Source organism: Haliotis rufescens, unplaced genomic scaffold (genome assembly GCF_023055435.1).
Source record: "Haliotis rufescens isolate VD_foot unplaced genomic scaffold, xgHalRufe1.0.p SCAF_13, whole genome shotgun sequence".
Lineage (NCBI taxonomy): Eukaryota > Metazoa > Mollusca > Gastropoda > Lepetellida > Haliotidae > Haliotis > Haliotis rufescens.
The window spans coordinates 34998239-35015846 of NW_025963813.1; the positions used below are offsets into that span (position 1 = coordinate 34998239).

General features: G+C 39.0%; 1 protein-coding gene across 1 annotated transcript; it reads right to left on the reverse strand.

The window, feature by feature from the left end:
• Nucleotides 1-2947: 2947 nt before the first annotated feature.
• On the reverse strand, nucleotides 2948-3496 carry LOC125378733. The gene has a single exon (XM_048394687.1). The coding sequence runs from the start codon at nucleotides 3494-3496 to the stop codon at nucleotides 2948-2950; it is 549 nt and encodes a 182-aa protein (XP_048250644.1).
• Nucleotides 3497-17608: the final 14112 nt, after the last annotated feature.

The following is a 17608-nucleotide window of genomic DNA, read 5'->3' on the forward strand; positions in this document are numbered from 1 at the left end:
TTATATGTCATATAACACCAGATGTTGTTATCAACCAATACTTATGTCGTAAACAGCCATAGAAATATGTAATCGAAATGCAAGAGAATAACCAAGTTCGGTTTTCAAATGAAACAAATCCATTTAATGTTATGAATAGCGGTGAAAATATATTGGATCACAAAAAATCAGTGACGACGCAGTTGGTTGCAAAAAAGAAACTGTTGCCCCAGATGAATATGTGAAGTCATGCAACAGTAAGCTCTTAGAACTCTTGTTTGCCAGCTGGGACCACGTCAATATACCAAATATGAAATGCATGTACATGTTGAAAGTATTAACGGAGAGTATTGATATCTGGAATGTTTTCTGCAAACGAAGTAGACATTTCGGATTCGATTTATGCACACGAAAATATTTCATTTGTCACAATATGCCTTTGTTTGTTTGAAGGGAACATGTTCTTCATTGACTTTGCTACAGGCTTCTATGCAATGTTGGAGTATACAACGAATATTCAGAGACATTCCTTTCCTACTTTTCTTGGAGCAGTCCATTCTAATACTTAGTGCCTTCAGCCATGACCTATGTTGTTTTAAGATGTTTGACAATGGGACGTGTAACTAATGGGAGGATACCGATTACACCGGTCCAGGCTGATCCAAGCGGGATTCCCTCTAACTAGTCAGTTCTCCATGCGATACTCACACCGTAGTCTGTCTCCCAGACCCTAGAGAAACATTTGAAAAGGACTCCAACTCAAGTCAAGAATGATTTGGCAAGTCAAGATTGCCTTAGTTCTGGCCCTCAAATCAAGCATTGTTTTGGGCTCCATTTGGATTCTAATTAGTATCTACTACGAAAATTGTATTTCCGGGACTAAATGTTTGTCTACTGACACCGGCACATTCCCATGACGAAGTTATTTATATCTTGAATTAGAATATCGAATTATCGTTCTTTGTCAGATGTCAATTCATCGATGACAAGTAAGGATATATCATAGTTAACACTATCGCCAATTTATTATAATCAAATTTACTTGTATGTACATTACTGCAATGGACAAGTACATGAGTGAGTGAGTGAGTTGAGTTTAACGCAGCTTTTAACAGTCTTACAGTTATATCGCCGCGTGTCAGCTTAATGTGGGAGGAAAGCCCGAAGTGATGCGGGTCTCTTACATCTACCACTTTGGTGAAACCCACGAGCACCGGTATGGTGCTGACAAACCTAGAAACATAATTGGGGGCCACCGGGATTGCAATGATCACGCACTTAGTATTATCAAACACTATTTTCTATTGTGCTGTGAATTTAACTGGTTCCATCGATATCTTTCCTGGTTGGTCTATCCATGTTTAATATTCAAAAGCTATTTGTTATTTAATTCACAAAAACATGTAGTCTGAAAGTATACAAGTACATACAAAATATATAGTTTTACTGGCATTCCAAGAGAAGATATATATTTGCCATCATGTACTTGTGGGCCTGTGTTTTGTTGCGTTCACGGAAGAAACATTCCCGTGAGTCAGTCCGCTCATACCACAATAAGTCCAGTTTGGCCCTTTATTGCCACCGCCCGTTATTGCAGCTGGCCTTTGGTTATAGTGTCATAGTGCGCAAACTTGCATGATAATTCATATCAAAATATGAAAATAATATTCAAATTTATAAAATTAACTAACGTATTTTTGAAGTCAAAACTCGCACATCTCACATAAATGGCAGTAACTCACTTCGGTTGTAAAATCATGCCAGATGTCAACGTTCATGTTGATGGGGAATTAGCACTGTCCCGGAACGCTGTATACACAACATGTAAACAATAAACAACAATTTCACAATGAGCGGAATACCTGCTCTGACAACACAAACACAGTGATGAGCGGACCTTCCAGCTCAGGCATACATGAGGTCAGCGGAGCTCCAGCTCAACCTCAGGACGTTTCCTACGAGGGCACATCCTGCTCGAGGTCGTCCTTACACCAACGCTCGGAACACCAAGCTGACTAACAGTGTAATGGTAACAAATATAGTCTGGAAGTTAATTTAAGATACCGACGTTTACTACAATATCTTAAAAAACTATTGGACCTACTACAGTCAAAGTTGGTATGAGATTATTAAACAGTCATACATAACTGGATATTACATTTAAAGACAATTGGTGCATGAATAAAATATCTGTCTATTTAGCTATCACTATATTTCATCAACAACCAGACCTGTTCGTCACGGGTGGAACGAGCATTCATTGTAACAGCCATCTGCATAATGCTAACACTGTGTCACAGGGCCATATGACACAGTTGAACCAATCAACTCAACTCGAAAGGTTGCACGGGAATCACGCACGCACGAATACGGTGTTAGCATTGGGCGTCTCAAGCAGTTATTTAATAATATTTATCCAATTATTTTTGTATTCTTTTTCAGGTCACTGTTATTGACTTGAATGTATCATTCCTTGCCACATTATTATATTTCATGCATCATGTTATTAGGTGTAATATATCATATGTTATTATTCATTTAGACAAATCATTGCTTTATGGTTTCGAAGAAAATATTTTAATATTTTCGTAGATGATTCGAGACTTTCGGTGGTGTTTCGGGTGAAAGAGAATCAAATTCTGAGCCAAGAATTGCACAAAGTGGACAAGATCCGATTATGACATGTACTACAAAGCACGAACCTGAAATTCGTAGACGATTACTAGAAATTCTTTGATAAACAATTTTTTTCTCACGAATCCCACGAACTACAAGAATGTTTGGGAATCAAATAAGATATATTTAATATTCTTAAGAAATTATTAAGAAAATGTACGAATATGTAAGAATTCATATCCGTGGTAATTCGGGCTAGTACATGTCATAGTGAAACAGGGGTATATGTATTGCACTATTCTTGGTCCCACGAAATGCCCTCGTCGTCAGATTCGGAGTCTGTGCTGTCACCTTAGTGAACAACAACAGGCTGGACAGTATCTGGTCGGATACAGTCTTGTTTCCAATACTCTTCCTCAACTTTGATAACATGTTGGACACAGTTTGCCCAACGTACATCTTTAATTTCTCCCATCCCTTTCAAGACAATCTGCTTGACGTCGGCAAGCTTGAAGGTCTTATTTTGCCGTGCGACCATATTTTTCAAATCACCCCAGATTAGTTCGATGGGATTCAAGTCACAATGGTAAGGAGGAAGTCTAAGCACTTCGTGACCGTGTTCTCTCAACATGTTGTCAATCAAATAAGAGGGCGGGGGTTTGTTCTGAAGAACCATTTGGTAGTAGTCATTTTTTTTGGCTTTCGTGGGCCGAGCAATGCGGTTGTTGTCCAACCACTGACATATCTCATGATCACCTTTGGTGGAATTTGAGGTTGGACAACATTTAATAGGATCTCGACAACTGTGATAGGGAGCATTGTCCGTAACCACCAAGGATTTATCAGGCAGTGCTAGGAGGAGCTGCTCCTCAACATACGCAGTGAAAACCTGACTATTCATCTCGGTATGGTAGTCTCTGCCATCTGTATCTGTAGATCTGCATCTGAACACTAGATCATACCCAGGGAGGAAACTTCTGTGGGAGCCTGCATTAAGGACAATCAGGCGCTCCCCTCCCCTTTACTAGGGGGGATCTTGCGCTGATGCTCTCTGGTATCTGGGTGAGACCTTTGGTAAGCCGCTGTGTGGCAGGCGTTAACCCAGGTTTCGTCCAAATAGACAGGCTCATAGTCTTCGCCTTGTTTCTTTTTAATACTAGGCAAATAATTGATACGCAAACGAATGATATCTGGTCGTTCACACATTGCTAGTTTCGACCCTTTCGTCTTTTTGTACTGATATCCAAATTTGGAAAGGAGTTTACAAATGGTCCACTTGGAAATATCTAAGTCATGCTCTGTAATGATAATTTGTTTTAGTTTTCGTGTTGAAATAAATTCATTTTCTCGTGTAAACCGCCGAATCACGTCCCTGACAACTTTCTTATCAAAGGAATCTAACTTTGATTTCCTATTCTGTTTTGAGATGCCTCCTAAGGGATGTGCAGGGGAGCATGTGTTTTCCATGAGAGTTCAAAATCTTAACTACGGTTTGTTTGGGAAGCTGTAACGCATGAATTGTTCTTTTCATGTACTTTGAAATGTCAAAGAAGGGCTAACGTCTTTCACTTTCAGCCTTAAAGTATTCAAATATTTTAACAAATATGGGGCACGGGTGGCCCAGTCGTCTAAGGCGCCGCGATTCGCTGTGCAGAGTTGCTTCCCTTGGCACGCCAGAAACCTATGATTGTGGGTTCGAATCCCGGTTCGACCCGATTATGTTTCTAGATTTATCAGCACCATACCCGTGCTCGTGGGTTTCACCGAAGTGGTAAACGTCTGAGACCTGCATCACTTCGGCCTTTCCTCCCACATTAAGCTGACACGCCGCGATATGACTGGAATACTGTTAAAAGCGCCGTTAAAACCCAACTAACTCACTCCACCCGTGACGAACAGGTCTGTTTGTTGATGAAATATAGTGATAGCTAAAAAGACAGATTTTTATTCATGTACCTATTGTCTTTAAATGCAATATCCAGTAATGTATGACTGTGTAATAATCTCATACCAACTTTGACTGGAGTAGGTCCAATAGGTTTTCAGATATTGTAGTAAACGTCGGTATCTTAAATTACTTTCCAGACTATATATAGTTATGAAAAACAATGGACAGACAATGTCGTTGCTCTGGACTTACGACTTTTGGGGCTGATGAACCGACACAGCTCAGGGGATGAACAGTTAAGGCAATAAATGTACATATCATACTATAAATAACAGTAATTAACGAAAAGTGATATAGTAGCCCAGATTGGCTGACAGTCAATATACAATGAAATGTTGGTGAGGATTAACAACGGAGATTAGCACCTAATACATATTGACAATTGATTTATGGAGACGTGCGCATGTCATGGCTACAGGGTAATTAGCCGTCGGAATAAAATGTTCTTCAGACAATGGTTGTCGTAAATCAGTCGCTATGACAATATCATCTAACGTTGCTAATGAATTTCTTAAGTGAACAAGAACTGCTCAGTGAGGGTCCTTTATCCTTCTTATTCGACTTCTTGTGGAAATCTGATATCTCAACTCACAGCTCGTTCATATATATTTTGTGCTCAAAAGTCGAAACATTCGCCGTGTGCGAAATACGCTCTCAGTCGGAAAGCGATCGTAAAATCTCCAATGTAAGTAAGTAAGTCGAAACAGAGTGAGTGAGCTGGTTTGAACGACATATAGGCAGAGCCTGCATTTGAAATGGCTACAGATCTCTAGTTTAAAAAAGTGTGTGTGTGCTGTTAACGTAGACCAATATTCCAGATATAAGACGGCAGCCATCTTATAAGAGCTGTACTAAAAACAACGATTCCGCCATCGGAGCACGTTGACACGCAAACAAGCCGATCCATTTAATCGTGTGTTGCCTCGCACTTACAAGTTTAAGTTTCTAGGGACCAATTCTGATCCGAATTCATCGCCGATGTACCGATATATTTAAAGTTGTATTTTCTTTAGCCTTAAAATGTGCATAATGTCAAACAAGCATGAAGGCGAAAATGTCCCTTGTGGTGTATTTGTTGTTTTTCACACGAATGTACGAGGGCGTCCACATACAAGTACAACGATAATGTCCCCATGAACGTGGAAAGAATAAACGTACACACAGCATGTGGGATTCACTACAACACGCATGCACAAGCTATCGACGAATAACAGATACAAAATTGTCAAATTGATACAGGATTCAACAGAAAATCGGTTCATCTGGGTATCTGTTAGAGAACACAAAATTGTTGCATGTATTTAATTGTGATATTATAGTTTGCGTTAACAAGAAAGAAATCTGATTAACTTAGACAAAAGTTGTTGCTGATTATTGATTAAGAAACTATGTACGTTTAAAACACAATCATCAGGTAGTTCACGTTCAATCGACTATGACACATTCGCTAACTCTTATTATGGAACAAAATATCGCAGTGCAGACTTTTCAGAACTCCCAACATGCATGATGAGGTGATGATTGCGCTTATCCAGACTTGCCTAATATAATTATAGAACTACTATACACCCATGGACTTATCATTCAGTACAACCTTGGAGCAAGGTCAACTACAGAGATGCTTGCAATCGGGAGACGGGCAGCTTGAGCAATTTTAAGCTCCCACTTGACGTGTGTAATTAAAACTAGCCCGAATCTCCCTACCGTGGACAAAGAAAACACACACAGCATACACACACGGACATACCTTAATAAATCGGACCATTTCCTTTAAATAAATTGCAAATATGATTGTAATAAAAGTAGAAACCAACTTAAAACTCGAACAAGAACGATACATGTTTAAATTACTATAAAATGTCAGGCACTTAATTAGCTTTGATCAGATCCCTGATGTTAGGTCTTAAACTATTACAGATATATCATACTTATATAAAATGAGTAGATCTGTTTGTTTTAATCATTTTTTCTCACTATTTTAACAGTTTAAATTGTCATCTGCTTGAGTTATACCTGTTGGTCATTAATCAATCCCCACGTGGCATGGCCCAGCGTAATGGCCAGTACAGAGTGAGTGAGTTGGGTTTAACGCCGCTTTTAACAGTATTCCAGTTATATCACGGCGTGTCAGCTTAATGTTAGAGGAAAGCCTGAAGTGATGCAGGCCTCAGACGTTTACCACTTCGGTGAAACCCACGAGCACGGGTATGGTGCTGACAAACCTAGAAACATAATTGGGGCGAACCGGGATTCGAACCCACAATCATAGGTTTCTGGCGTGCTCAAGGGACGCAACTCTGCACAGCGAATCGCGGCGCCTTAGAGGACTGGGCCACCCGTGCCCCAGGGCAGTACAGAGCCTGTAAATTGAATGTACTCTGGTAACCTCAAACACCACAATCTCTCCTCAGATCCGAGCAAATTCCAGCCACTGGAAGATACACGAACTTGCCAAAGTGTTAGTTTAAATAATAATTTCTAGATTATATAGATAATAAGAACAAGAGTCCCAATTAAAAACGTCTTTAGACTGTCTGCTTATCTGGACTTGCCCATTTTAAGGATATAATTACTATACATCCATCGACACATCATGCAGTGCAATCTTGGAGCAAGGCTAGAAGATATAAGACAAATGGCATTTTTACGATTGACCACAAAACATATGACGACTAAATAAAAATACGCGTCCACGTACAAAACCAATCGCCCAAAGCTATTAAATCGCGTATGCGTATGTTAAAAATAATATGCTTTTAACTGATACAGTTTTGTTTTTTGTTCATCTTTGCTATTTAGAATAAAATAAGCATGAAAAAATATGACGCTGAGAGCAATAGTTTCATCCAGCAATAGACAGTTTGATTGTTAAAATATTAAAATGTTTGTAAAATGATATATGTTATATGATATCTAAAACATCAACATTTCAGCTATATGTCAGTGACCTGTAGATTACTGAGGCATACCCATTCACGCAAGTGGTTGACAGCATGAACAATAATGCATGTCCCTTAATTTAGGAGCCGATTACACACAATGAAGCATGTCACACATGGTGTATTAATCTTGTATTTATCACATCCGAAATTACATGTACACGTGCTTGCCAAATTTTAAATTCCGAATAAGTAGCCACAATTTTCCCATTGCGACCGGCCGACAAAAGTCTATTCCGAAGAAGACATAGTCTTTAGGTTACGCAACTCATCCTACTGAGGAGATGAGTTCCACTCTGTCTTTAGATATGAAGTTGTTCCCCAAAATAGACTTATACATGTACCACATTCTAACTGTAACAAAACTGAACACATTACATAATCATCGTTTGTTGATAAAGTATTACTCAACATTTCGATTCGAACAAATCTTGTAGTCTGAATCGGTGCAAATATAACAGAGTTATTATAAAGAAACCTAACGGCATTGCCTAAAAGTCGGGCCGGGCCAAGACGGGCCAAAGTGTTATTGGCTAATTACTTCATTATCGGCGATCATACCTACATATTATTGATGCAACATACACACATGACACTACTGAAAAATCACCAACCCAAAACGTGCACCATAATTAAGTAATTCGGAGTAAATCACTTGAAAACTAGAAAGTGGAGCTATGTGTTAGCGTCGCTGATCTAGGTAACATGTAAAAGAGCAATCGTTAAACGAAATAAGATTTGACACGTATCAAATACTTCTAGCTATCGTGATACGAATTTCCATCTGTCGGCATAGCGTTTATATTTAGAGGGTAGTACTATATCTAAGTAAATACCACTTTATAACGTCACTGTTCATCGTATTTAAAGCAGACACGTTGGTTAAAGTAAACCTCTTCTCCCTATACTCTCAACAGTCACACAGGTGTTCGGTCCGACTTGGCCGGGCTGTCAAAATCAACTTTAAACTCACATATGTATCATCAAATGGATTCATGTCTATAGATTAGTATTATAGCTACCTAAATTCCACTTTATAATGTCTCAGATCAGATAAGGAAAACAAGGTGCTCAAAGTGAAGACCTTTTCCCTCTACATTCTCAACATAGTCTCTATCAGAAGTGTTTGGCATGTGTTGGGTCCGACTTGGCCCGGGCGGTCAAAATCAACTTTAAACACACAGATGTATCTTCAAATGTCTTTACATCTATAGACATCCATACCACTCACCACAACACACACCCGCAACGTCACATTCGCAGACATCCCAGCTCCTTACTCACCCACGCCTGCGGAAGCGCACAACACTTCCGGGAGGTCGATCGAAAACATCGTCCCGACCGAGTATGGCGAAAACACGAAACACACCACCCCCATCAAACCAGACAACTCTCCACCTCAAAACACCACAAAACGCAAACTCGACACATCCACTCCACCTCCATCGTCCACACCCTCCCCGGCTGCCTTCCTCACCACCTTCGCCCTCTACTTCTTCTCCGCAGGTTCAGGCACCATACTCACACATCAACTTTCAATAGACAAAATAGGACTCTGGTTCAAACGAGAAAAGATAAACTACAGCAACATTAAACAAGCCAACAAAGGATACCAAATTATTTTCCCTTACCAAGAATCCTTAATGGCAGCCAATAAAATAACTCCAATATTCCACGTTACCGTAATCAAACAAAAAACAAACTGGCAGCAGTACACACGAGGCGTAATTAGAGTCAATCCAAGGGAAACAACTGAAGATTTAGAACTTTACTCCCTAGAAGCAAACATGAACCAAGACCTAAACCCTCAACCTCTAATCACAAGTACCCGCAGAATCACCTCAACTAGAAACGGAAAAAACATGTGAGCATGACATTTACAGGGCACAGAATTTATCATTAATTATTTTGTGAGCATAATATAAGAATTTACAAACTAGAAATAATGTTTGCTCATTATAATTACTAAGAATATTTATTACACGAGAATTACTGTAATGAGTAGGCATAGGAAGAGTAACAAGGTATTTTTGTCTTAGGGCAGAATATGAATTACAATTAAAGAGTACATGAAATTCATCCTCAATGACATTAACTCCCTTACTACTACAATAGTTACAAAATCTGAGTGAACGGTCTGTTTTGCTATATCTGCCAGTTTCTAAAGCTATTTTAAAATTTGAACATCTGAATTTAGTAAAAACAATTCTTAAATGGGAAGGGAGTGGACATGACAAGTACCTTTCAACATTTAACATGGATTTAAAATGCTTATAAAGATCACATTTGGGAGAAGAGTTTACAGAAGCACTCCAGAATTGCTGTAAATTATCTCTGAGCCTTTGCTTAAAATGGAGAATAAAAGCTTTAGAGTCACCCACCTCTTGATTGAGCCATACAAAACCAAACCCAAATTGGAATAAAATATTTCTAACTTTAGTCTAAAATATATAAAGCGGTCTAGATCAGCATTGTGGTCTCTATGGGCTCAGAGCAGCATACTTATCATGTTTCAAGTTTTCAAGATCTTGGTCCCACCATGGTGGCTGACATATGGTAATAGTTTGCGGAATTGTGTATAAAGCTTTTTGTTATGGCCAGCAGCACATTAAATAATATTAACTATATGAACTAGGGCACTCTCTACATTTGTATCAATCATATCACATAGTGCAGATTTAATATCATAAAAGCCAGCTTTCAAATTATCCAAGAAAGTGTTACCAGAGTCTCTATCATAAATGATAAAATAAATAATCATGGCACACTAATATCCGAATGGATAGAAACAAACGACCTAGTACTCCTAAATAACAACCAACCCACGAGGTACGATAAGATTAACCAAAATATGTCGGCTATCGACCTAACTATATGCACCGCAGATCTAGCCCAAATTACTCAACGGGAAGTACGCGATGTCCCACTAGGTAGTGATCACTTCCTCATAAACATAACAATAGGAGATACAAACGTACCAATACAAACAGAAAATCAAGAACCAAAATTCCGTTATAACCAAGCTAACTGGGACCAATTCCAAGTGATGTGCAATGAGGCTAATTTAAACGAATTAGAAAATAATGATCCAGAAATCTACTGTAAAAACTAACAGATTACATAACAAAAGCAGCCAAAACCTCTATCCCTTTTAAAAACAACTAAAACAGGCAAACCTACGGCGGTACCATGGTGGAACGAGGAAATAGAACAAACTAGACGTAAACGTAAATCAGCCTTCAATAAAGCCAAACGTGACTATAAACATCTAAAAATAGCTCACGAACTAAACCACCAAGTTCAAAGTCTAGTCAACATTTTCAAAACCAGAAACTAGAAAAAATTCTGTGAAGAAATAAATAACCGTACAGACGCCAGAACGGTCTGGCGCAAAATCCACGCCATTAGAGGCTTAAAACGTCATAAAAAAACACCTAACATTAATAATTCAACAAACCCCGCCGAAAAGGCAAATAACCTCGCCTACCACTTTTTGGCCGTAAGCAGTAACAACAACTTTAGCCAAAAATTTCAAGATAAACTTAAAACAGAAAACAAATCCACCAAAGAACCAAATAATGACAACCTAGAAATAAACCACCCTTACAAAATGGAGGAGCTACTCTACGTCATCCAAAACAGGAAAAAGGGCACAGCCCCAGGATTGGACCTAACTTCCTACCAAATAATGAAAAAACTCCCCCCCTAAACTACTCCAGGCACTACTTAAACTATACAATCTCATCTATCAAAACGGACAAGTACCTACTCCCTGGAAACAGGCCTTAGTCATACCAATCCCTAAACCTAATAAACCATCTAATCAGGCTAACTCCTATAGAACAATTTCCTTAACTTCAAACTTATGTAAAGTAATGGAATCTGTGGCTGAAAACAGACTACAGTATTACCTAACTCAAAATAACATCATAAACCCAGATCAAAGTGGTTTCACTCCTGGCCGCTCAACCTTAGATAACCTCGCCCGTTTAGAGCAGGACATTAAAACAGGACAACTCAGCAAACAATATACATGTACTACAGGCTTCTTCTAAGACTTCTCTAAAGCTTTCGACATGATATGGCACGACGGGCTGATACAAAACTACAAAAAATAGGACTCAAAGGTAAAAAAATAAACTACATCCAGGACTTCCTTAACAATCGTAAAATAGCCGTGGATATAGACCAAACGCTATCGAACCAATGTCCCCTAGAAAATGGCACTCCCCAGGGCAGTATCCTCAGCCCCACACTCTTCAATATAATGATAAATGATCTATTCGAAAGCCTATCCCCTAAAATAAACACATCTAAATTCGCGGATGATGGAGCCCTCTGGATCCGAACAAAAAAAATTAATATTGCCCAGAACCTACTTCAAAAATCTCTAAACAAAATACAGCAATGGGCTGACAATTGGGGCTTCTCCCTTAACTCGGACAAAGCTACAGGAATAGTATTTAAACACAAAAACATGAAACCCGCCTCCCCAAAACTCCAGCTAAACAACAAACCAATCCAATTCCTAAAACAAACCAAATTCTTAGGACCAATTTTCGATGAACATCTCTCCTGGGACGCTCACATAAATAATCTAATAACTAAATGTAGCAAAGATCTAAATACGCTAAGATGCCTAACTGGCTCAAACGGGGGGGGGCCTCCAAAGACACCCTCCTCTCACTCTATATATCACTAATTAGATCTAAAATAGACTACGGATGTGCCATATACGACACCCTAAACCAATCCCTAAGCAAAAAACTAGACTCAATCCAATATCAGGCTCTAAAACTAAAAACACGTACTCAACATGGCACCTCCTACACTTCACTCCAGGCCTTAACAGGAGAAATGCCACAAAATCTACGTAGGGAACAATTAACCCTAAATTTCTGGGCCGCGTCTCAACCCCCTAATCCAAAAGCTAATAAACAAAAATATAAGCCCCAAAAACCAAGCCCTAGCTCGAAAACACCCTCTACTTACTCCAATATCCCGAAGAATAACCAATTACTTAAATGAACACCAAATAAACAATCTTAAACAAAACGGTAAAAAATCAAATATCTTCACCCCAAAACTTAAAACACCCCAAATAGACATAACACTAGCTAGCACAATAAATAAACAAACCGACCCAAACATAGCAAAAACCACCACACTAGCATACATACATGAAACTTGGCCAAACTGGTGTCACATTTACACAGACGGATCCTCAGATCCGATCTCCAAACACACAGGTTTCGGAGTCCACATCACACAACCAACTAATATAAAGCCACACAATCCTACCGACTCCCAAACAATCAATCAATATTCACGGCCGAACTAATGGGCATGGCCTCAGCCCTTCATAATCAACAATCTAAAATACAAAACAAAAATCCTAATACTTACCGACTCGCTCAGTGGACTACAAGCCCTCCAAAATAAAAAACACCAAAAACCGCCCTGAACTAATAAATCAGATACTAAAAAGCTCAAACGATTTAACTAAGGCAGGCAAACAAATAGTATTCATTTGGATCCCCGCCCACGTAGGAATATGCGGCAATGAAAATGCCGATAAAGCAGCTAAACTATCCCTTAAAATCTCAGAAATAAGCTTAAACCTACCCATCTCCAAATCAGAAATAAAAAGTGTCAACAAACAAAAAATCACCACAAAATGGCATAACTTATATCTAAACTCAAATAGCCAAATCAAAAAGGTTCTAAAAAAACCCCTAATTATAACCAAACCCAAAATTCTACATCCGTCCCAAAAAATCGACAGAGTAATCACTGAACTCCAAACAGGACATACCAACCTAAATAACCACCTCAAAATAATAAAAACAAGCGTAGAGTTGACAAAGTCATCTATATCCCCCGCCCATTTTAACACGTTATGGTCCCAAACCAGGTAACTGACCCAACATTTCTCTTAGCCCATGTCAAAATAGCTGCAATGAAAATAAACATTTCTAAAACTCCTTAATATCAAATGGCACTAGTTCAGTATGCGCTTTATATATAGACATGCAATGTTTGGCAAGGAAATATTTAACAGTTTATTTGTTATACTACTTAAGTAAACCAATCCTATATTAAAACTTAAATCCAACTTGTTGTCATGGATACATAAACAATAAAAATTTATAAAAGTGCTATATATCAAAAGGCACCAGTTCAGTATGTGCCTGGTAGACGTGCAAAGTTTTGTAAGAAAGTATTTAACGTTTTTTGAGTTACACTCTGGAAACGAATACCACCCCTGTAGAACCTAAGTCCAACTTATTGCCATGGAAACGTGAAAAATAAAAATTTCTAAAATTCCTAAATAGCAAGAGGCACCAGTCCAGTATGTGTCTGGTAAACATGCACAGTTTTTGTGGGAAAGTATTGAATGGGTTTTGAGTTATGCTCCGGAAACAAACTCTACCCTATAGAACCTAAGTCCAACTTGTTGCAATGGAAACGTAAAAAATAAAAATTTATAAATTCCTAAATAGCAAAAGGCACCAGTTCAGTATGTGCCATGTAGACATGCAAAGTTTTGTAAGAAAGGATTTAACAGTTTTTGAGTTATGCTCCGGAAACGAACACCATCCTTATGGAACCTAAGTCCAAGTTGTTGCCATGGAAACGTAAAACTTAAAAATTTATAAAACTCCTAAATAGCAAAAGGTACCAGTTCAGTATGTGTCTGGTAAACATGCAAAGTTTTGTAAGAAATTATTTAACGTTTTTTTACTTACGCTCCGGAAACGAACAGCACCCTTATAGAACCTAAGTCCAACTTGTTGCAATGGAAACGTAAAAAATAAAAATTTATAAAATTCCTGAATAGCAAAAGGCACAAGTTCAGTATGTGTCTAGTAGACATGCAAAGGTTTGTAAGAAAGTATTTAATGGTTTTTGACTTACGCTCCGGAAACGAACAGCACCCTTATAGAACCTAAGTCCAACTTGTTGCAATGGAAACGTAAAAAATAAAAATTTATAAAATTCCTAAATAGCAAAAGGCACCAGTTCAGCATGAGTCTGATAGACATGCAAAGTTTCGTGGAGAAATATTTAACGGTTTCTGAGTTATGCTCCGGAAACGATTTCGGGACGCACACACACACGCACACACACACGCACACACACACAAACACACACACACACACACACACACACACACACACACACACACACACACACACACACACACACACACACACACACGGAAGGAACCCATTTCTTTATCCCCCGCCAACTTCGTTGGGGCGGGGAATTAAAACAAGCAACAGGAACCTACCCACATTGCAAACAACAAGAAACCCCAGAACACGCAATCATACAATGCACCCACTACCTAAACACACCGAAATACACTACAAACCACCCTAAATCTAAATAAAACCCACAAAATAAAATAGAAAAATTCAAAGCCTTAGGCGTATACTTAATCAAAACAGGACTAATAAATCGCATTTAAAACCCCAATAAACTACCAACACCGAACCACATAATCAAACTAACAAACTTCCATACTCAGCTCCCTTAGTTCGCCCCCCAAACCCTCTTGGCATTTTTTCCAAATCTCAAAATTTCCAAAAGTCTATATAAGCAACCACTAAAACACCCCTACTGGATTGCCAAACAAATTTTTCCCCTTTTCGGAAACACATTAAACGGCTGGCCGGGCCCGTGTGCGAAATACGCTGCAGTCGGAAAGCGCACGTAAAATCTCCAATATAAGTAAGTAAGTAAGTCAAGACACTGACTTTTCGGTTTTGACTCTCGGTATGTAGCTATAATAATCAGTTTATTACATTGCTGAAGATGCATTTTGATTCAAACTCAATTAAATGAGCAAAACTATCCGTTTCTGGACAATTGAGATCTGCCTAGATATGCACGTTTCGTTTTATATTTCTGCAATCCATTTTTAGTATTACCCCCTGGCTCGGCCCGGCCCGACTTTTCTTGGCCCGACTTTTAGGCAATCCCAAACCTAACATGCCCATTAAAAGATTTAATGTTCAAACAAACTGTTACAGATTCTGATTCCATCACTCTTCATTGGAAAGAGTATCAACAATGGGATGCGTGATGAGTTCAAAGATATTCCGATGTAAGATTCCAAACGCTCTGATAACAATAATGCTCTCAATCAATTTATGCATAAATGTCTTTTACGCTAAGCAATAGGGAGGACTGTCATCACTGTGTTTGTGTTTCCGTGCTTTGTTCAGGTGAACAATAACAAAAACATATTCATAACATGCGATACTGACACCGTAGTCTGTCATCTAGTCTGACTTACAGTCCCTGAAGGGGGCACGGGTGGCCCAGTCGTCTAAGGCGCCGCGATTCGCTGTGCAGAGTTGCGTCCCTTTGGTACGCCAGAAACCTATGATTGTGGGTTCGAATCCCGGTTCGCCCCGATTATGTTTCTAGGTTTGTCAGCACCATACCCGTGCTCGTGGGTTTCACCGAAGTGGTAAACGTCTGAGACCTGCATCACTTCGGGCTTTCCTCCCACACTAAGCGGACATGGCGCGATATAACTGGAATACTGTTAAAAGCGGCGTTAAACCCAACTCACTCACTCACTACAGTCCCTGAACCATATTTCTTTCCCTTCCGCCAGCACTTTCTGTTATACTAAAGTCTAAATGAAGCAAGTACAGGTTTTCCTGAGGTTCTGGGCCTGTTATCATCTGCACGAAAACTAACTCACTTCAGCGGTCGGGTTACAGAGTGAACATATCAACTGCCATGGCTGGCTGGACCAAAATCTTGGCCAGTGGCAAGGTACCCTTTCTAAAATTTGCATCTGTTAACTCTTAATTAGCAAGCACGGGGTGAGGCAAGTAGCTAGAGATGCTGGGACCTTGTCCTGCTCCATGTGTGTGAAATATGTATGAGGCCTAGCACGCAGTCTATAATCTTCAATATGCAAGTCTAACTTTATCTGCCTTCATTCATCGCTTGGAGCAAAGCTCCTTATAAATTTTATTGTGTAAATATTAGTATTGCATTGCCTTAATCGTGGTCTGACTTACTCAAACACACATGGCAGCCTATTCTCCATAGTGACTATGATTAAGGCTTAATTGTAAAACACAAGTATTACTTCTTTTGACTGACCAGGCACAGGCTTTTAGTGTCAAATATTTGCAACTCCAACTGGAGATGTTGCTATGAAAGTGAAACCTTACATGCTCAGTAAATTATATAATGTTAGAATAGACTGTCACAGCTTCTGATTCCACAGCTCTTCAATAAGGATTGTCAATAATGGGATGGGCGATGAGTTCAAATATTTGCCGATGTGACAATCGAAACGTTCTGACTAACAATAATTTTTCAAAATGTACGACATGTACTACTTGTAGGAATTGGAACATATTATTTATACACCTCCATGTTTTTGATGACACAGCATGCGTTTCATGCTGGGCAATAGTGAGGACTTGTAACAATATTTGCCATTGCCATTTTGTGAGCCCTAACACCTCCACGAATAGTCGTGCAACTGCATTGTATAACTGACCAACTCAGCAGAATAATAATTGGTCACCTGACGTACTTATATAAGCAGCCTAATTGCTGACATAGTAAATGTCAAGTACTTATGTAAACAACATAATTGCTGACATAGCGACTGTCAAGTTAATCTGAACTGACTAGCTCAGCAGAATAATGATCGGTCAGCTGCCTTTAAAAGCATGCAACCGCAGCCAGGAATACGAAACCTTGTGCTTCCTAAAGGGCATCACGTGCGTCGGGGGATAGATGCAATGTGATTGGTCGTTAACATTTGTACAAGGCGGAGCAAAAAGCATCGTTTTTTCCGTCTATTTTTCGCTTGAAAAATTCGAAGTTTTTTTCTGTACATTTTCTGGACGCTCACTAATTAATCAATTTTAATTAATTGTTGGTCGTTTTTCCATCCATTGCCCATATACGAAAAAAACCCGACGTTTTTCGTGTTTGCAGTGATTTAGGTAGACCAGTTACAATGCGCGCAGCTTCTAAATGTAATTGTTCCAATTTCTCACTTTGTCCTTCGGTGCCACCATCCAATACCTTACATGCGTATTCAAAGTGTGATCTTATGAACATTTTATATATATTGTTA